General features: G+C 41.8%; 1 protein-coding gene across 7 annotated transcripts in view; it reads left to right on the top strand.

Moving 5' to 3' along the window:
* Eci2 (enoyl-CoA delta isomerase 2) overlaps nucleotides 1-21,048 on the top strand; it is a 35,416-nt gene extending 14,368 nt beyond the window's left edge. Inside the window, exons 1-10 of one of the 7 annotated variants that reach the window (XM_040755818.1) lie at nucleotides 1,782-1,965; nucleotides 2,661-2,823; nucleotides 5,071-5,169; nucleotides 5,482-5,670; nucleotides 7,422-7,491; nucleotides 9,449-9,548; nucleotides 10,809-10,929; nucleotides 18,538-18,627; nucleotides 20,003-20,146; nucleotides 20,732-21,048. In XM_040755818.1, coding sequence (XP_040611752.1) covers nucleotides 1,922-1,965; nucleotides 2,661-2,823; nucleotides 5,071-5,169; nucleotides 5,482-5,670; nucleotides 7,422-7,491; nucleotides 9,449-9,548; nucleotides 10,809-10,929; nucleotides 18,538-18,627; nucleotides 20,003-20,146; nucleotides 20,732-20,887 — 1,176 coding nt within the window. In that variant the 5' untranslated portion in view covers nucleotides 1,782-1,921 and the 3' untranslated portion in view covers nucleotides 20,888-21,048. Of the gene's footprint in view, nucleotides 1-1,781; nucleotides 1,966-1,986; nucleotides 2,151-2,660; nucleotides 2,824-5,070; nucleotides 5,170-5,481; nucleotides 5,671-7,421; nucleotides 7,492-9,448; nucleotides 9,549-10,808; nucleotides 10,930-18,537; nucleotides 18,628-20,002; nucleotides 20,147-20,731 lie in introns of those variants that run through there. The other 6 variants (XM_040755820.1, XM_040755823.1, XM_040755819.1 and 3 more) reach the window with 6 other exon arrangements.
* The last annotated feature ends 1,226 nt before the right edge of the window (nucleotides 21,049-22,274 follow it).

Here is a 22,274-nt window from a genome sequence, read left to right as displayed (position 1 = left end):
GTCTGACCTCCAAAGCCATCTACACAGGAACTGAGAGATGTTTCCCAAGCAGGAACTCTCTGGGGCACAGTTCAAACCCCAGCAGTCAGGTTTGCAGTGTAGGGAGATGAGACAAGGAGCAGGAGGAAAATAGGTTGCAGAGGTGGGAGTCAGAGAAGCCCAGTCAGTGCAGGTCAGGTAAGAGCAATGCAGAAACAGAGAGACCTGAAGAAAGACTGAGTCGGGTGGGGGAGGGGGGAGATGAAGCCAAGAAACAGCTATGGCAGACAACAGATCCATAGAGGGAGCCAGCAGTGAGACAGAGGGATTCAGGCTTCTCCAGATTTGTACCTTTCCCTGTTGATTGGGCATAATTAATATCATCCCTGACACTATACGTGGTAGAATTTTATATGCCATGATTATAACATGATCTGATGAGATTTTAAAATTGTAAACAAAAATAATCACTATGGCTGACAGGTTCTTCAATCATAGGTTCCATTCACCATCTCCAAAAACATCTTCCAACATGCTGAGCATATACAGCGAAGTAGAACCCCCAAGATTCAGTGTGGCTTGAAACATTTCCTTGACTCTTGTGACCACTATGCCTGGGATTCTTTATCAAAGCCCTTCTTAGGCAGCCCTAGGCCCTGCAATCAGCCTCTGAGGTGGGATCTAATTTAACCAGACTTCCTTCCCCAAGATCTTCATAAGAACAGGAAGTCCTACAACAGAGTGGTGTGTAGAGCTCTGACTGAGCTCTTGAGGATTCTGTCATTCTTATGTCTAAAAACAATACCCTCAGGGGACGAGTTGGGCAACTCTGTCACAATGTGAGCTAGGTCAAAGACATGCCAACTGGATCTTTTAAAAACTGTATTTAACTTTTTTTATTTAACTTCATCTATTTATTTATTTATTTATGTGTGGTTGATTTAGTATACCTGTATCTATGTATACCGTCTGTGTGTTTGGTGCCTGCAGAGGTCGGAAGATGGAGTCTGTTCCCCTGGACCTGGAGTTATGAATGGTTATGAGCCGCTATGTAGGTTCAGGGAAACCAAACCCGGGTCCTCTGCAAGAGCATCAAATGTTCTCAAACAGCTGAGTGAACTCTCTAGCCCCACCAATTAGCTTATTTATGGCTCTGTAGTATTCTTAGCAGAGTCCAAACTACTTAGTAAGGACGCAGCGATCCTCATGCCTAAATAGAGTGCTACCCAACTCACAGTGGCTCCCTTTCATTGAGAACTGCCCCTCCCCCCTCCCCAATCTCCAGTCAGATACTGTGTTTACAGAGCATGGTCTCTGCTCCAAGTACTCTTAGCTGCTCAGCAAGGCAGACACCTTCAGGGGCAAATGCTTACATTAACGCAGCTTATACAGTGTCCTTCCATGTTCAGCTTAAACTTTTTTATACAAGATAAGCATGTCCGGGGCATTCTTGTCCATTTAATCTTTTAAACAGATGTTCCATCACCTAAAACTGAGCGTGCTCGGGAATGTGCTCCGAACTGAACATGTTGAGAAACGGTCCAGTTTCTAAATGAACACGCTTAGGCTCTCTGATTAAAATTCCCAGAGCCCTACTTCCAGCCCCCTTTGCCAGTCACCTATGTACCAAGTTGGACGTGGTTCAAGAATTCTGGGCTCCTCCCCCGAAACCCGCCCATGCTCACTCTGAAGGAGTGGCCAGTTACACCCCTGCCCAGGGCTCACATCCTAGCTCTGCTCTGCCCGTATTGTCTGGAGCTCCACTCACCGCCTGAGCTCACACCCTGGCTCCGCCTATGCCCGGAGCTCAGACCTGGCTCCGCCCCCTCCCGGTCTCGCCTCGCAGTTTCATCTGGGCCTCAGCCTGAGGGTTCACTTTGTCCTGTGCATCTAGCTGAGGCGGCAGCAGCCTCAGAGCTCATTTTGTTCTGAGCATCTAGCTATGGCGGCAGTGACCTTGAGACGGGCGCGGTGCTGGTGTCCGAGGTAAGCTTGCAGCCTCGGCTGTCCAGCGCAAAGTTGCCCACGGGGTTTGTTGCTCGCCCGAGAAGCTCCCCCCCGCTGTCACCTGGTCCGGCTAGCAAGACAACAGGATACTCCTTTGGCGGTTTCCCAGCGAGAAAGCTCTAAAGAGTGACCTCGAATGTCCTTTCTCTGCTGAATCCGTAAGGGTAAGGATAGACGCGCTCAGACCATCTCTGCCCTCCAGGGAGAATTGCGAGCTCTGGTTCTAGCCGCGCCCACGCCTGCAGGCCCAGCCCGGAACTTCCTAGGGCTCTCAGTGCCTTGGCTCATGTGATAGATACTGTGCCCAACATTGCTAGTTAGCTGAGCGCCACACACTTGCAGTCCCTTACCAGCAGAGTGGGTTTCAAACAATCGGTTTGCTGCGTTGAGAGAAGTGGCTGGACAGAGTGACCCATTTGTAACAGCCCAAAGACCCCGAGCTTCAGGAGCAAAGTCTGGGACCTGGTGCTTGTAGTAAAGCGGTGGCATGAGCGACTTTCTCAAAAGGCAAAACCGCCACTTCATTTGAATAAGTTTGTACCAGCCTGTGGGGAGTTGCTTACTTGGAGAAAAGATTGCAGATAAGCATGTCATTGTGATTAATAGGGGTTGGAGCCAATCAATGATTCTACAGGAACGAAGGGCTAGGAACAAATAGAAACCACTGTTTGTAGTCTCCTGCAGTTCTTTAGGCTCCCAGTGGCTCAGGTGCACTTGAGCAGACCAGCGATGAGAGCCAGTCAGCAGGACTTTGAAAATGCAATGAACCAAGTGAAACTCTTGAAGCAGGACCCAGGAAACCAAGTGAAGCTCAAACTCTACGCACTGTATAAGCAGGTAACAGCCTGAGGTCTGATGTTATTTAAACACTTTCTGAGCAAATGATTCCTGAAGGCCATATGTTTCTAACAGGCAGCTTGAATGGTTGGGCTGCATGGCTGACACCCCTTTGGTGGGTGTGATGCAGGCTTTGTTTTGGTTTGCTTTTTATGTTAGGTCTTGATATGCTATCAAAGAACAGAGTAGCCCCTCTGCTTCTCTCCAGAATAGAGATTTGAGAGATAACATATTCGTAGTCAGGTTTGGCCCCTGCTTTTGAGTCTTTCCTGATTAGAGTAACTCACTGAAAAGGTGTTTCATGGCAATTGGGGAAATTTGAATATTGACTGAGTTTTACCAACTGTAATTTAGTGGTGTCCTGGATGTTGCTAATGGTGCCATGATTATGTAATAAAATGTTGATGTTTTGGGGAAATCGATAGTAAGTATTTAAGGGTGAAATAATGTGGTGTTCGAAATGCTTGAAACCAATTATAATAAACAAAAAATAGGTGAAGCACATAAGGTAAATTTAATAACTGTTTGACTGAATAATTGGATATTATAACTCACATATCTGTGAATGTTTGAAAATTTTTATAACCATTGAGAAACTAAAGATTGTAATGGCAAAGACTTTACTCATATGTCTGCTGTCCTAGATTCCTGTGTTATCGTTTATTATTTTTATCATTTATACTAGGTGATTAGCTTGAGCGTCTCTTTATGTGGGTGTCATGGTTGTTTTGCTCTGTTAACTTGACATAAGCTAGAGTCATTTGGAAAAAGGGACTCTCAACTGAGAGAATGCCTCAGTAGGACTGGCCTGTAGGCCAGTGTGTTGGGCATTTTCTTGATTAACGAGTGATGTGAGATGTATAAGAGAGCATGCAGAGAAAGCCAATAAGCAGCATTCTCCCTGGCTTCTGCTTCAGCTCCTGTCTCCGGGTTCCTGTCTCTATTTACTGCCCTGACTCCTGTGACTGATGGAGTTGAGACCTGAGTGTTGTGAGCTGAAATAAACCCTGTCCTCCAAAGTTGCCTTTGCTCGTGGTATTTTTATCATGGCAATAGAGACCCTAGCTAAGAAAATGGATGTGTACATTCAAGAATTTTACTTGTTCAAAAAGACTTCGCCCTCAGCTACTAGGAGTATTCTCTAACCCCATGGACTGTTGTGCCTGGTACAAGCATCTTTGTTTGCCCAGAAAGTCTATCAGTGGATTTAGGGTGCAAGGTGGTCTCAGGGTAGACCGCTTTGGCCATGGGTTAGGGCTCTGGCAAAGACTGGACATGGAAGCTACAGAGAGTTTCTCCACTGGCAATACTCCACGTGTATTCTCATATATCCATCAGTCTGGGGTGTTCATTCCCCCTTCTTGACTCTTGGAGAGAGGACAATATGAGTGTCACATTGGCTTGACCTCTGAATTCTCCTCTGTGAGCCTTTGCCCATAGTGTATTTAAGTCTCTATCCTTTCCCTGTGAGGAGCTATAACCATGAATACCACAGCTTGTAGGGGTGCTGTGAGTCTTTCTAGTGGATTTGAACTGAGGTGATCTTGGAAACTACTCAGCCCTAAGCTTTGAGGTCTGTCAGGAGATAGGACAGTCAACAGTTGAGATGGAGAAATACAAGAACTAGGAACAAATAGAAGCCACTGTCTGTAATCCCAGCAGGCCCTTAGGTTTCCATAGGCAGAGGGAAGACCAACTCTTTGTGGATTCGGCTCCCTGTAACTGCCTGGATGCTGACTCCATTGGGCAACTTTGTATATATGAAGCAGGGCTTCCCACCAACTGTGATTTTCAAGCCTTTTCTGTCCTCTGCTAACTAACTCTATGATAAAGTTAATAAATTTTAAATTGTTTCAAAATCACTCTGAGGAGTAGCTGGGTGGGGTATTTTGTTCATTTCAGGATACCTGCTCCACCTAACCTCAAACAAAATTAGTTTTCTTTGTATTTCCTGAGTGGCTCTCAGCTAAGCTTCTTGGGGAACAGCAACTAGAGACCCCATCCCTCCTGCACTAGCTATAGACCTTGGAGCAGTTAGCACTCAATATGAGGTTCTATCCACATAGATGGGACTTTAGAATATTGTGTGGACTTTCCAAATGTAATGTGACTTTTGAAAATTGACCTTGTGTTTTCACATCCTGTGACAGCTGGTCAGGATTACAAAATTGATAAACTCTTAGGTTTTGAGAGCCACTTTCTCAAAAGCTTTCTCTTCCATATTAATCACCCATGTACTCTTTATAGGCCACAGACGGACCCTGTAATATGCCTAAGCCTGGTGTGTTTGACCTTGTCAATAAAGCCAAGTGGGAAGCATGGAATTCCCTTGGCAGCCTGCCAAAGGTAAGTTTGTTTACTGTTATTAATTAGACCTTACAAGAGCCTTTGAAATTCTTTTATTTTCTCCCCCTACTGATATAGCCTAGATTGGCCTCAACTTAAACAATCCTCCGGCCCCAGCCTCCCAGGGGCTGGGATTATATATATGGGTCACCTCTCCCATATGTGATGGACCTCTTATTAAGTCACCTCTCCCATGTGTGATGAACCTCTTATTAAGTCAAAAGCTTTGCTTTTTATTGCATAGTGACATTTATTAGCATAGTGCATTTCTCAAATTACTTATTTAAAGACTGAGGTCTTTGTCATCCTCAGGAAACTGCCAGGCAGAACTATGTGGATCTGGTGTCCAGTTTGAGTCCTTCAGCTGAAGCTTCTAGCCAGGGAAAGCACGAAGCCGATGAGAAAGCACAGAAGTCTAAGGACATTGTGGTAACTTCTGAAGATGGCATCACGAAGATCGTGCTCAATCGGCCCACCAAAAAGAATGCTTTAACATTTGAGGTGATGCTCAGGACACAAACACATTTTTCTTTCTTCTATTTCTTTGACTCGTGCAACCGTAGAATTTCACGTTATGCCTATTTTTGTGGAAGAAATTTAGAGTTTCTGACCTAACTTAGTAGAGTTGGGCATTGTTTAGAACTTTAGAATTTCAGGCAGGTTCTACATTTCCAGAAGGCAACGAAGCTTTTCTATGAACAGAAACACAAATCTGATAAATCAGTATAAATAAAAGAGAGTTGATAGCGATGCACAGAGACCCCCTAAGGGGATGGTAATCCCTAACTCTTTTCCATGCTTGTGGACCACACTTTGTAGGGAGATCTGGGAAAGAGACTTTATTTGCAGCAGAGAAGCAATAGCCCTGCTTGAGTGAGCTACTTCACAGGGTTATTTTGAATTTCCCCTAGAAGTACATTAATGATAAGTTAATCATTTAAGCCCCTCCCACTGATTAGAGGGGGTTTATGAGAAGCTTGGAGATGAACTGGGGGTCAAGGCTACCATCTGCAGTGTGGGACAGCATGCCTATTTGAAGCCTTAAGAATATTACAAAGTTGCTTTTCAGTTGATAAGGGACTTAATTCTGAGAACTCTGTATTAGCTTGTGCTGAGTTACTTCTGTGTAAGCAGGGTAGTTACAGCTGCATATTGTAATGACAAGACTCAGGACTTCCTGAACAGAGATCCCTGACACCGTTAATTAACAAAATAGTTCAGCAGGTGCAGAAGTAACTTTGTGAGTTTTTATAGCTGACGAACAGGAGAGTCTAAATTGATCCATCACCTTCCTGACCCTACCTCTAAATACTCACCTTGGCTGTGTCTCCTTCGATGTGATTCTCAGGGATTATTTCCTGTCCCCTGCCTTGAGGGAAACAGTCACATCATGATTCACATATTGAATGTATGCTTCTATTTTTCCAGTGCCTTTAGAAATGCCCACCCTCCTCATAACTCTTTCCCACATTGAATCTTAATAAAGTAAATAAAATCTATAACAATTTTGAAAACTAAAACTACTGCAAGGTTTACAGAAATGTCCAGGGCCAGTGCCGCTGCATCCTAGCACAGTCTCAGAAATCCAGCCTCTGCATTAGTTATGGCTTCCTGGACTGCCCAGGACACTACCCCTTCCTTGAAGCCACAGTTGACATGCTGATTCAGGCAGAGTTTTCTCAGCCACCTGCCCTCTCGTCTGCTGTAGCAACCTCAACAGTACAAGCAAGTTTTGAGCTACCCCATGCCCTTCCTCCACCCCATACACGATGGAGCACAGTCCAGCTGCAAAGCTCAAGGACTTCATCTCTCTTGCTCACTTGTGGAACAAAGTGGTTATTTGGTGTATCTGCAACAGCGCCTGTACATCATATTCACCAGGCAGTTGTCAGAGTGGAAATCTTCTCAGGCAGTCTCCTTTTCATATGAAAACACAATTACTGAGGCTTCAGAGATGGCTCAGTGCTTAAGAGCACTTGTGGCTCTTACATTTCCCAGCGATCCACAGGGTGGTTTACAATCACCTGTACCTTTAGTTACAGGGGATACGGCACCCACTGCTGACCTCCAAAAGTGCCAGGTACTATGCAGTGCAAAAACGCACACAAGGCCAAACACTCACACATATAAACTGAAAGAAGTAAGTCTTTAAAAAACAATTACTTTGGGACTGTGGCAGACAGAGTGTTTCAGTTCATTGGATGATGGATTTCAATTTTATTGTTCTTTTCCCTATCTTCCTGTTCACATAGATGTATCAAGACATCATACTTGCACTTAAAAATGCCAGCACAGACAACTCAGCCATAACTGTTTTCACAGGTAAGACCATTTTCACAGAGTTGTTCAGTTTCTACTTTAGGGAGTCTCTTACTACACAGAGTATTGATATTGATTGCAGGTCTTTTCCAGAGCTTCATTTCTTTGATTTATAAATGCACCATGTTATCATGTACATAATAAAACCACTCTCTGATAATGAATCCTGATGAATCAACAGCACACCTGACTGGCGAAGTAAAGCTCCTGCTGTCTGATTCACAAGAGCCACAAGAAAACAACTAATCTATCCAAAACTTCTAACTATCTATAGAATTCTTCTCAGGAAGAAAAGAAATGAATGCTTCATACATGCAAACATATGAATCATTCTTAGAGAATGGCCTGGTGAAATTAATGAAATGAAAGAGGTCATATTTCTCAGTTCAGTTGACATAAGTCCTATGATATTGGACAGAAGTTCTACTCTGTTGATAAAGTCTGAACATGCCTGCCTCAGGCAGGTGGGATGGCAGGGTACAAACAGCATCTAGAACATTCTGAGGTGTCATCCCCTTTTAACTGAATGCTCCTTTCAGTGGTTTTGCCTCCCAGATTTTCATTTACATGTCATCAATCTTGGTCTCAAAATAAGTACTAGTTTCTAGAAAATTAGCAGCATGTTTTTATAGTATATTGTTATTATTAAAGTTTGTTACTCTAAATATCTAACCTAATCTATATATTGAACTTCCTCAAAGGTATGTGAATGCAGTCACCCTCAGTACCCTCTGGGAATTAGTTCCATGACTCTCATCAATATATAACTTTTCACATTCATGTTCCCTGTGTAAAATCACATGGTATTTGCATAGAAGGCCCACATAGCCCAAGGATCTTGAATCCCCTCTGGGAGTCTTTGAATGCCTAACACAGAATGATGCTATGTCAGTATTCATTACATTATTGAGGAGGAATGATCAGTCACAAGAAGAAAAGTCTGTGAATGTTCAGTACAGATGATCTTTTTGTCCTGAAGTATTTTCTGTGGTTGAACACATACATGTAAAACCTGAGGGTATGGAGGATCAACTGGGAAGGAAAAAACACGGTACATACAGTAGAGCCTGGCACCATCTCCATGTTTCTGGGATTTGTGGACCAACTTGGCATGTGTCTCGTGAGCATAAATGGAAACCACTGTGTCTTCTTTTGGCCTGGGATCACTCCAGTGTTCACAGTTACCAAAACTACTAAAGGGTGCTAGAGAAGGATCCTGAGATAGAGTCCTTGACTATCATGCAGGAAACCCTGGGTTTGATCCCCCTCCTTGGCATAGTGACACACAGGATTTAAAGACTGGCATCAGTAGGTGGGGGCATCATATCAGCAGTTCAGGGTCATCCTTAGCTACATGGGGAGTTGGAGGCCAACCTGTACTACTAAGTTCCTGTCTCAAAAGAATTTTTTTAAATCCTCATTAAGAAATGACAGTTTCATTGTGAGCAAACTATACTGTAATAGACACACAACTTCACGACTGTTAACGTACAGACAATGATTTTTCTTATTGGAATCTAGACGGTACCACACAGTCTGTCTACTCATCTTGACTATACCAACTCCCCTGTTCTTTCTCTGCTTCAGCCCTGGAGGCTCTTCTTTCAGTCTGGGGTGTAGAGCCTGGAAAGCTCAGACACAGAACCTCATTTGCACTGTTGCATCTCTGCTAGCCTTGCTGGTCTTCATACCTCAGTCCAGCTGTGCCTTCCTGAGTGAGCTCCACCCTACACACCCCAATAGGCCAGTCCTGTTCCATAGTCATACCACATGCCATGCTGTACATCTACATTTACATATGTTCCTTAACACCCATGTCTTCCTAGTCCCTACTGTGTAAATGAGTCTCACTAGTGTTCTACTAGTGCCTGGCTGAGCCCTACACAGAGCAGATGCACATCTGCTCTAGTATGAGTAGGTATGTGAAGGAATCATAGCTATGTTGATTGGCTATTCCTAGGAACTGGTGACTACTACTGCAGTGGGAATGACCTAACTAACTTCACTAGTGCTGCTGGTGGAATGGAGGAGGCCGCTAGCAAGGGTGCTGTGGTACTGAGGTAAGAGTGACATTGATCCTAGAGGGTTAATTCGTTTTTCCCCAACTTTTGTGTGTCTGTTTTGTGGTGGGCATGTGTGTGAGCCCGAATGCATGTGTATGTATGTTAAGTCTCAGTTCTATGTCAGAAATCTTCTGCATTGCATCTTGTCATAAGGTTTCTGCTCCTGTGATGAAGTGCTATGACCAAAACACTTGGGGAGGAAAAGGTTTATTCCTGTTACATTTCCACATCACAGTCCACCATCAAAGGAGCAAGTGTAGGAACCTCAAGGCAGGAACCAGTCCAGAGATGATGGAGAAGTACTGCTTATTGGCTTACTCCCTCCTGAATTTCTCAACCTGCTTACTTATAACATCTAGGATTGCCAGCCCAGGGGTGGCACTACCCATGATGGGCTGGGCCCACTACATCCATCAGTCACTAAGTAAGAAAATGCACCACACACCTGTCTATATTATGGAAGCATTTTCTCAACTGAGACTCTTTCTTCCTAGCATAAGACTAACAGGCACATGCTGACTTTATTCGCTGAAACAAGATCTCTCAAATCCAGTTCTAGGCTCCCACTTCTATCTTCTGGGGGAAAAAAAGTAGGCCTCCACACACAGCAGAATTCATGGATATTCTGGGGCTTCAACATCTAGTCCAGTCTTCACACTTCGGTGGTAAATGCTTTAATCAGTGAGTCATCTCCTCATCCTCACAAGAAGGTTCTTTCTTAACACATCGGTAAAACGCCCACTTGTCTGCGCTGATGCACTTAATTGTGATTCCCCATCAGACCCCCTCTTCATCCGTCCCTCTGCATGAGGGGGACTGGAAAGTGTAAGGAGAGAAAGAGGCAGAAGTGAGTTCTTGTGCAGAGGGTGAATTCACAGTGCCTGTGCATGCGGGCTGTGCACTGGAAGTCGTCTTGAAAGGCACTGAAGGAGATTTGAGGCTTTGGCTTCCTGTCCTACCGCTTTTGAATTTCTCAGTCCCCCTTGCTGTAATAGACACTTATACATGTAGTCACCCACCTTGGTCTCTCAGGTCACAGCTGGCCTGCAGTCCTGAACTCAGTGCCCAAGATGTGAGCTGGCCTTAGCCTGTAGGAGTCATGACCTGATATTTCATTAGGTGACATTTATAGGGACCCTGGGCCAATCTGAATTAGTGGCCCTATAGAGTGATGTCATATCAGATTTATACATTCCTTTGTATAGTTAGTGGTGCTGCTTTGGGATGTTTAACGATTTTCTATTTCCATTTCTGTAGGGAGTTTGTAAACAGTTTTATAGACTTCCCCAAGCCTCTGGTTGCAGTGGTAAATGGACCAGCCGTAGGAATCGCTGTCACCCTTCTGGGACTGTTTGATGCTGTCTATGCATCTGACAAGGTAAGTCTACTTCTACAAGCATAGGTCCTTTGTTGTGGTTACCACAATAAAGGTTGCCCTGGTTAGTTTTTTGTCAACCTGACACAAACTAGGATTGTAACGAGGGAACTCAACCGAGGAATTTTTCTTCATCACATTGGCCCATGGGCATGTTTGTGAGGCATTTCCTTGATTAATGGCCGATTCTGGAGTTCGAAGCCCCCTGTGGGTGGCACTATTATTGTGCAGGTGATCCTGGCTTGTGGTAAGAAAGCAAGCTGAGCAAGCTGTAGGAAACCAGTCAGTAAACACTGTTCCTCTATGTTCCTGCTTGAGTTCCCTGTCTTGGCTTCCCTCAGGATGGACTACCTTGTAAGCCAAATAAACCCTTTCCTCCCCAAGTTGCTTTTGGTCAGTGTTGGATCCCAGCAACAGGAAGCAAAACAAGACAGTGATAGGATGCAGTGATTTAGATAGTTCTTAAAGACTTGGTCTAACTTACAATTTATGCTTTTCCTTCATTGCTAATTAGTGCTTCTAAACTGCAATATTGTTGTGAACATTGTCTCAACTCTAGTAGTTCTGTATTTTAATCAGAGTACATAGTTGTTCAATTTTAAGTTTTTATATTATTCAAGAACGCTCAGGAGATGTTTGAAAGCTTTCAGGAGAGGCAATAACTTCTGTACAGGTTGCTTGATCCTCTTTTCCTAGTTCAGGAAGCCTAGTATTTAGGCTTCTAGAACAAGAAGGGACTTTGACCATTCACTTATCTCCCTCCTTTGCAGATGAGAAAATTTTAAGCCCTAAGAAATTCTAAGCTCACATACAGTTCAGTCTTGTGTTTACCATTGTATTTAGCTTGTGTGTGTGGGGTGTATGTGAGTGAGTGTGAGTATATGAGTTGGATAGAAAGAAAATAAGGGTCTCAATGTGTAATACTAGCTGGGCTAGAAGTCACTATATATGAGACCAGGGTGATCTTGAACTCAGAGATACTCTTACATCTGCCTCCAAATTGCTAGGATTAGAGGTGAATTGCACCATGTTGACTTGTATTTTTGTTTTTATTCTTACCATAGTATATTCTGTAGTGGCAAAATTTAAAATTTATAAAAATACATAAAATACAAAGAAAAGATTTATTTTTACAAATGTGAGATGGATGTGTTGATTAGTAAACTAAAAGTCTCTGTATGATGGGTGGTGGTGAGAGGATTGGGATGTATTTGTCAAAGGAAACACAGTGGCAGATACATGGTGTCAAAGCATCTAATGTACAGTGTGAGGACTGTAGTCAAGAACTTTGGCAAATGAAAAATCATTGCTATGCTGGAATGTGAATATATGAATTTCTTGGTTTCACTGAAGCAGCAATTGTACTGTATATATGTGTGTACATATACATATCATACTAATGTATTATCTACCTTAAATATGCATCATAAAATTTATTAATTAGGAAAAATCACTCAGATGTAAACCAGTGCTAGCATTTGGTTTCTATAACTTAGTGTTTGGCTATTGAAACCCTAGGGTGTTTCTGTGTTCTGTTATTATGAATACTGATGTGATAAACAGTTATCTTAGTGATTGCATGAGAATTATAGACCATTAGCCCCCAGGTTCCTCTGGTGTCTTCTGCTTTGGGGGTGCTATAACTTCCTGGTAACCACTGAAGAGATTCCTCAGGTTTTTATGTACTCCATAAATAAGTGCTGTGCTGAACAAGGGATTCATGTTCAACCCTATTAAATTACACATTATGGCCAGTCCTGGGGGTTGCCACTGCAGCTTCCATCCCAGGGGTGGGAGCCAACACACCCTAGCATCCTAGTCTCCTGCTTTACCTATGGGATTAGGTAGACTGGGGCCTGTTTCTGGGCCACATGCCTGTTCTTGGGGTCTGCCACTGTGGCTTCCATCCAGGTGGGAGTGAAAGCATACCAGCATCCTCGTCCATTTCTCCACCCATGGGACCAGGAAAAGGAGAGCTACCAAAGCAATATACTTGCCTGCACCCACTGGAAGTGAACCTTGGTCCCTTACCCACCAGGAGAAGAAGAGGCTCCTTCTGCACCCACTGGAAAAAGGGATGGAAAGAAGACAATATATAACACACTTAGCAACAGAAAAACAAATATGTCACCACCAGAGTCTGGAGACTCTATACCAGCAAGACTCGACCATTCCAACACAAATGAAGGAGAAGAGAATGACCTTAAAACAACTTCATGAAAATTTGTTTTAAGGTCATTAAACCTTAAAACAACTTCATGAAAAGTTAGAAGGAAAAACAAACAAAAAAGCAAGAAATGAAAGAAAAACAAATTCAAAAATGCAAGAAATGGAGGAAAAGACAAAGCAAGAATTGCAAGAAACAATTCAAACAGTACAAGGGCTGAAATCTGAAATAGAAACAATAAAAAGACACAGTCTGAAGGGATTCTGGAAATGAAAAACCTGGGCAAATGGTCAGGTACTACAGATGCAAGCATAACCAACAGAATGCAAGAAATGAAAGAGAAAGTCTCAGGTGTTAAAAACACACTAGGAGAAATAGATTCATCAACCAAAGAAAATCTTAAGCCCAACAAATCCCTAACACAAAATATCCAGGAAATATAGGACACCATGAAATGTCCAAATTTAAGTAAAATAAGTATAGAAGAAGGTGAAGAAACCCAGTGTCCAAACTTAAGTAAAATGGGTATAGAAGAAGGTGAAGAAACCCATCTCAGAGGGACAGAAAACGTATTCAACAAAATCATAGAAGAAAACTTTCCCAACCTAGAGAAAGACATGCCAATGAAGGTACAAGAAGCTTACAGAACACCAAACAGAGTGGACCACAAAAAAAGTCCCCTGGACACATTATAATCAAGAACCCAATCATACAGAACAAAGAAAGTATATTAAGAGCATCTAAGGAAAAAGGCCAAGTAACATATAAAGGCAAACATATCAGAATTGCACCTGACTTCTCCATGGAAACTCTGCAAGTCAGAAGATACTGGATAGATATTCTACCAACACTAAAAGACCACGGATGCCAGCCAAGATTACTATACCCAGAAAAGCTTTCAATCAATATAGACAGAGAAAACAAGATATTTCATGACAAAACTAGGTTTAAAAAATGCATATCCATTAACTGAGCCATACAGAAAGTACTAGAAGGAAAACTCCCACCTAAGGAAGTTAACTACAACCAGAAAAACATAGGCAATAGATAAGCCAACTTTACCAACAGCCAAAAGAAAAAAGGGGTGGAAATCCACATACAATTCCACCAACAACAACCATTCCAAAACAAATAAGAATGAACAATCAATGTTCATTAATATCCCTCAATATTAATGATCTTTTCTTTTTTTGGTTTTACAAGACAGGGTTTCTCTGTATTGTTTTGGAGGCTGTCAGTCCAGCCCGGCCTCGAACTCACAGAGATCCACCTGCCTCTGCCTCCCTAGTGCTGGGATTAAAGGCGTGCGCCACCACCGCCTGGCAATATTAATGATCTTAACTTGCCCTTAAAAAGACACAGGCTAACAGAATGGATTCGAAGACAGAATCCATCCTTCTGCTGCATAAAAGAAACACACCTCAGCTTCAAAGACAGACAGTACCTCAGAGTTAAGGGATAGGAAAATATTTTCCAATCAAATGGACCCAAGAAACAAGCAGGGGTAGTAATACTAATATCTAACAAATTAGACTTTAAACTAAAATCAATCAAAAGAGATGAAGGAAGTCATTTCATATTCATCACAGAAGAAATCAACCAAGATGAAGTCTCAATTCTAAACATTTTTCCCCAAATACAAAGGCAACCACGTCCCTAAAAGAAACACTACTAAAACTCAAATCACATATAAAACCTCACACATTTATAGTGGGAGACTTCAACACCCCACTGTCGCCACTCAACAGGACTACCAGACAGAAACTTAACAAAGAAAGAAAGGAACTAATAGAAGTTATGTCCCAATTGGGTCTAACAGACATCTATAGGACATTCCATCCAAGTAAAAAAGAATATATCTTCTCAGCTCCACATGGAACATTCTCAAAAATCGAACACATACTTGGCAACATAGCAAACATCAAAAAAATTGGAATGTCTCCATATATCTTATCAGACCACCATACTCTAAAGTTAGAATTCAACAACACAAATTGCAGAAACCCTACAAACTCATGGAAATTGAATAGTGCACATTTGCCCCATTCCTGGGTCAAAGAAGAAATAAAAAGAGAAATTAAAGTCTTCCTAGAATTCACCGAGAATGAAGAAACAACATACCCAAACCGATGGGACCCTTTGAAAGTACCGCTAAGAGGAAAGTTCACAGCAGTAAGTGCCCACGTGAAGAAACTGGAGAATAGTCGCACTACAGAATAAACAGCACAACTGAAAGCTCTTGAACAAAAGGAAGCAAATGCACAAAAGGATGTGTAGATGCCAGGAAATAATCAAATTGAGGGCTGAAATCAATGAAGTAGGAACTAGGAAAACAATACAAAGAATCAATGTAACAAAGAGTTGGTTCTTTGAGAAAATCAACCAAATAGACAACCTTTATCCAAACTTACCAAACCACAGAGTGTGAACATGCAAATTAACAAAAGCAGAAATGAAAAGAGGGACATAACAATGGACAGTGAGGAAATCCGGAGGTCATACTTTCAAAACCTATACTCCACAAAATCAAAAATTTAAAGGAAATGGACAGTTTTCTGGATAGATATCACTTACCAAAATTAAATCAAGAATAGATAAGCAATTTAAATAGACCTTTAAAACTTAAGAAAATAGAAGTAGTCAACAAAATTCTTCCAATCAAAGAAAAAAAGAAAGAAAAAAAAGCACAAGGCCTCAGTACAGAATTCTGCCAGAAATTCAAAGAACAACTTATACCAATTCTCCTCAAAGCATTCCATGCAATAGAAGCAGAAGGGTCTTTGACAAACTCTTTTTACAAGGCTTCAATAACATTGATACCCAAGTCACAAAGAGACACAACTAAGAGAGAGAACTTCAGGCCAATATCCCTCATGAACATTGATGCAAAAATACTAAATAAAATACTGGCAAATCAGATCCAAGAACACATCAGAAAAATCATCCACCATGATCAAGTAGGTTTTGTCCCAGGGATGCAGGGATTGTTCAACATATGAAATCCATCAATGTAATCTACCATATAAACAAGCTGAGAATCAAAAATCACATGATCATCTCACTAGATTCTGAAAAACCCTTTGACAAAATCCAGCACTCCTTCATGATAAAGGTTTTGGAGACATCTGGGATAACAGGAACGTACCTAGACATAATAAAAGCTATATGCAGCAAACCAACAGCCAACATCAGACTAAATGGACAGAAACTCAATGCAATTCCTCTAAAATCAGAAATAAGACAAGGTTGTCCCCTCTCTCCATACCTCGTCAATATTGTACATGAAGTTCCAGCTAGAGCAATAAGACAACAAAAGGAGATCAAGGGGATACAAATTGGAAAGGAAGAGGTCAGACTTTCACTGTTTGCAGATAATATGATAGTTTACATAAGTAACCCAAAAACCTCTATGAGGGAATTCCTACTGCTGATAACTACCTTCATCAAAGTGGCAGGATACAAGATCAACTCAAGAAAATCAGTGGCCCTACTATATACAGACCATAAAAGGGCTGAGAAAGAAACCAGAGAAACATCACCCTTTACAATTACCACAAACAACATAAAATACCTTGGGGTAATGCTAACCAAACAGGTGAAAGACCTGTATCACAAGAACTTTGAGTCTTTAAAGAAAGAAATTAAAGAAGACAGCAGAAAATGGAAAGATCTCCCATGCTCTTGGATAGGTAGGATCAATGTAGTAAAAATGGTAATTTTGCCAAAAGCAATCTACAGATTCAATGTAATCCCCATCAGAATCCTAGCACATTTCTTCACAGATCTCGAAAGAACACTTCTCAACTTTATGTAAAAATCAAAGACCCATGATATCCAAAACAACCCTGTTCTGCAAAAAAAAAAGAATCTTTACAATTCAAAAATAAGAAGACAATATTTAATTTGTAAAATAGTGAGAAATGATGGACAGTGATGGTGCAGACCTTTAATCCCAACACTTGGGAGCAGATCTCTGTGAGTTTCACATCAGCCTGGTCTGCAGGACTAGTTCCAGGACAGCCAAAGCTACATAGAGAAACCCTGTCTCAAAACACAAAACAAAACAAAAATAGGGGGAAACTTGTTAGCAGTTATTTCACCAAAGATGATACTACACACAGCTAGTAAGTATACAAAAATATTCTCAACATCATTAGTCATAAAGGACATATAAACTGAAACCCTGAGGTACTACTATGCACATAATGGCAAAATTGGATTCCAAGTTCTTCTCCAAGTGAATCTGAGTAAGGATATGGACGAGGTAGGGCTCTCAATGTGGAATGCTGATGGCACAGCCACTCCATTCACAACTACTTCTTTTTTGGTAGAATAAACCTGAAAAGTTCTTTTTCAGCTTCTTTGAGGTGTTATTGACAAGTGGGAATTGTATGTATTATATCAAACAAGTTCATGGTTGTGACTCACCCTACTAATAATGGCCACAATACTGGAAACGTTCGTAAAAGTATTAAGTGGCATACAGGTCAACAAATGCTGGCACATACACATGGTAAAAGCAGCAATAATGAGAAAGAGGCTACCAGTTTGCAGTGCATGAGTGACTCCCAAACCTTATTCCAAGCGACAGGAGCAAGAAACAAGGTTCTCTTGTATATAGGATTCCATGCATGTAATATTCTACAAAAGGGCAAAACAGAAGGGACAGAAGCAGATAGTGATACGTGAGGATGGGGGAAGGAAGGGATTGCCCACAGGCGCCACAGGGGACTTTTGGGTTAGTAAATGTTTGTCTGCTGAAATTGTTGTTGGCAACATAGTTTACATATTTGTAAAATTCCATCAATACACACTAGAAGGGAATTGTGTGTGTATAGTATAATGTATAATTGTAATTTAAATGTCCTCACCAATTAGAAATACTGAGCTGGGAATAGTGACACATACTTGTAATCCCTGGACACAAGAGACTGAGGTATGAGATGGTTAAATTCTAGGTCAGACTAGGATACATAGCAAGACTCTGTCTCAAACATAAATGTGATATGGGATGTGTTTCTATATGCTATGAATATGTGTTGTTTTTACTGGTTGATGAATGAATCTGTTTTGACCAATGGACTGGGAAAATATAGGTAAGGCGAAAATACAGTTTAGAAGAGAAAAAAGGCAGGAGTAAATGCTAGAGTATTACCAGTAAGCCACTAGCCTTGTGGCAACATAGATTAATAGAAATGGGTTAATTCGTAAGAGTTAGCTAGTCAGCAATATGTTGGAACCATTGGCCAAACAGTTATGTTTAATATTAGCCTTTGAGTGTTATTTCATAAGTCGTTAAGAGGACCCTGCAGATAGGAGAGAAAATAGTCCATTGGAACTGAGTGAGACAGAGAAAACCATCCAAGTACACAAATGTAGAATTGTGAATTTAAAATCAAATAGCAATTTTTCAATGCTTATTTTTCTTCCTCTATCCCAACTAGGCAACATTTCATACTCCATTCAGCCATCTTGGCCAGAGCCCAGAAGCGTGTTCTTCGTACACATTTCCGAAGATAATGGGCTCAGCAAAGGTAACTTAGAAAAAGCTTAAAGTGTAGTGTGCCATCTTTGTTGCCAGGGCCATCCTGTACTCTGTCCTCTTTCCCTTGGGCAAAGCTTGCAGAATGGTTATTTGCTCTGCAACATGGAAGAACCAGCTAAGGGGAGATCTGATATAAGGGAAGGGTTATGACATTTTCTCTGCAATTCCTAATGGAGGGACAGTGTGTGACAGCAGGAGGCCTTGAGCTGGATCATTGGTGGCAGCACAAGACCTTGTCCTACACAGCTGTGTGACATTCCTTGAAGGTCCAGGACTAGAAAGCCTTTACAGATGTGATCAGGTCAAAGCCCCTAACTGTGTGGATGAGCAACTTCCTCTGAGATGACAGGGTGACATCATCCTCTCTTTGGGACCATGTGAAGTGCCAGAAGTTGCAGGCTCTCAGCAGCCCTGTACAGTCATAGTCCCTGTGACTCCCAGTCAGAGCTGTCTTTCAGCAGTTGCTCTGCTGTGTGCTGAGACTCCCAAGGTGGCCCACTGGCTGCTCAGGTCTAGCTCTGTACTGCAAATCTAGGTGTCTGTCCTCTGTGGAGTGGCTCCAGGTACTGGACAGGAGAAGGACAGAGAGAAGAGCTTAGCAGAAATTGGTTACAATCTCAGTATGGTAAGGGAGCCTGTTTGGTGACAATTAGATTTTTTTGTTGTGAATATCCCTCACATGCCACATATATATAGTACATGTACATACACTTCCTTAACTTCATGGTGTTGAGATCACAGAGCCAGAGGTATTAATCAGTTATGCTTTAGAAAGGTAAGCAGTACCAGCTCCTCAAAGTTAGAGCATTTGGAATTTGTTTTTTGAAGAGAAAATGCAACAATAGAAAGAAGATTTGCTCATTGGCCTTGGTCTATATGAAAATGCAGTGTAAGCTATCCCTGAAACCCTTCAGTCTCATAGGAGTAATTTCAGTACCCATGAAAGGAAAGAAAGTGTTTAGAGCACAACCATTAGGACAACCAGTAAGGGAATGGATTTTGAAAGCCTCAAAGTTGGCCCTATGGGTGCAATTTTTTCTGCCTTGCCCAACTTTGTTATTATTTGCAATATTTAATAGCTACTATGGGTTCAGGTCATTTATGTCCTGGGCTTTCCATACTTGCCTACCAAGCACAGACCCTCATAGAAGAGGCTGCCATTCTAGGTTCTAGAAACACAGAAACAGTTACAGTCTCAGCTGTTTGAAAGCCTTGCCCAGGGAGGCCATCACCTTCCCCATTCCTGTGAAAGACAGACAACCTAAGAGCCATGAGTGCATCTGTGTCTCTTGAAGCTGGCTGTTCTGATGTTGACTGAGGCCTTGCTTTATTAATCTAGGGTCACATCTCCCTTTGCATTGCAGGCAACTGAGATGCTTCTCTTTGGGAAGAAACTCACAGCAAGAGAGGCTTGGGCTCAAGGCCTTGTCTCTGAAGTTTTTCCTGACAGCACTTTTGAGAAAGAAGTCTGGACCAGGCTGAAAGGATATGCGAAGCTCCCACCAAACGTTAGTATTTCATTTTTACTTGTGGGGATGTGGAAATCATTTCCAAAAGGGAGCAGTGTGCCTCAGGAGAACACATCCTAAAAAGACAAGTCATGTCTTTAGTACCTCTGGATTTTGCATTGAAAATTACCATATCATTGAAAATGGTGACTTTTTAAAAAAGAACTTACCAGACAGACGTTTGATTTCTGTGCTACAGGGACAAATGAGAGATGCTTCATGGGGATGACTCAGGGGGGTACCAGTAAACACCCAGCTCTTTCACTTTAGAATTCAGGTGGGAGGTGAAGAGGCTGGCTATATTTGGGGACCCTGCTCTATAGCACTTTGGATGGTATAGATAGTAGCTAGCAGCTGACTGCTCTTATGCTGTTGAGTGTGTGATCCTGGAACCAGAACGTTTTGTATCCATCTCGGGCTGTTTACAAATGTACAATAACAGACCTATCACCAACAACTACTAGAGTCACATCTGTGTACATTACAGGTGTACTTTCTTTTTATATGTCTTATTAAAATCTGACAGCAAGAAAGGACTAATCCTATTCCTGTTGGAATAACTTATTGCTGGTTTTGTTCCATCAGTCCATGAGAATTTCCAAAGAGTTAATCAGAAACAATGAGAAGGAAAAGCTCCATGCAGTTAATGCTGAAGAGTGCACTACCCTCAAAGCAAAGTGGCTGTCGGAGGAATGCATCAATGCCATCATGAACTTCGTATCCAGAAAAGCAAAGCTGTGAAGACCATCACAGCAGTTGGACTTCCCAGAGGAAGTATGTTCTGTGAGTTCCGGTTTCCTGTTTAAATGATAAACACTTCAGTGTGCCTTTTCATTGGCTAACATAGCAGTTATGATGAGACTGCCCCACAGCACTGACAAATAAACGCTTTCATAAATCAAGCCTTAAGAATTCATGTATGTTTTTGGCAACAGGAAGTCTTACATTGCTTGACATGAATGGATGCTGCCATGAGCCCTGGGACAGTGTACTTGGGGACCTGTTTTGGAAAATGTTATGACCTTACATGCTGAGATCATATCTCTGACACCATGAGAACAGCAGGGAGGCAGAGGTGGCTGCAGAATCTGAGGTACAGACACAGTTACCAGCTGAGGCAGTGGTAGGTTCAGGTGCAGCTGCTGTACTACAGATAAAAAACAACAATAGGATATCTTGCTTACGAAAATATTGCTACCTTTTGTCTTTCTTTCAACAATTATGTTCCAGGTAGCTATGATGTCAATACCTGCAAATATTTCAAGTCTTAATTTTTTATTCTGATAATCTTAGTCTGCAGTGTTCAGTTTTATGAAAATGTGAACAGAAATAACCATTAATGTTTATTAACAAATTACTGGTATCTGATGCCCATCATATTTTATCCCTTGAAAATGAAGCCAGGGATTAAAGATGAGATTGTTACCGCTGTTTTCACGGGCTAAGATGTGCGAGAGAGAGGAGAGAGAGAGAGAGAGAGAGAGAAGCTTTTCTCGAGTGAAATGACTATGAAGCACCAAAATTTAAACTAAGAAACCAGGCAGCGTCCAGCACCACCACACCCCAGAAGCCCAGACTGTCCAAACCTCCTATTCACTGCAAAATCTCTGTAAAAATGTAGAAAGAAACTATGTGAGGAACCTTAAATTAGGAGTGGATCATGAGAGGATGAGAGATATCTTGATGTTTAGAGGCATGACTGCTCGCTCTTCCGGAGGATCCAGGTTTAATTCCCAGCAGCCACATGGCTCACAACCTTCCTGTAATTACAGTTCCAGGAGATCCAATGTACTTTTTTTTTGCCTCTGTGGGTACCAGGAACATACATGGTACACACCAATATGTACAAATTAATTCTTAAAAGGTGGATCATGAAAAGTCACCCAAATGAAGAGAAGCAGCTTTCCCTGGATGGGAAATATAACATTGCTGGCCTTTCTCTCCAGCAGGAGATTCTTGCCTCAAAGGTAGCCAGAGTGCTCGGCACTGATGTGGCTATGATGTGACCAGCTAAAAGTAAGCCATAGAAAACAAATGGCAACAACAACAAAAACACCTCTCTGTTCAGGTAGAGAATTTCCTAAGGATTAAAGTGAGAGTGAGAAGAAAATCCCAAAGCTAAGAAGAA

Source organism: Mesocricetus auratus, unplaced genomic scaffold, assembly GCF_017639785.1.
Source record: "Mesocricetus auratus isolate SY011 unplaced genomic scaffold, BCM_Maur_2.0 Super-Scaffold_100013, whole genome shotgun sequence".
Lineage (NCBI taxonomy): Eukaryota > Metazoa > Chordata > Mammalia > Rodentia > Cricetidae > Mesocricetus > Mesocricetus auratus.
This window is presented reverse-complemented; position numbering and strand designations above follow the sequence as displayed.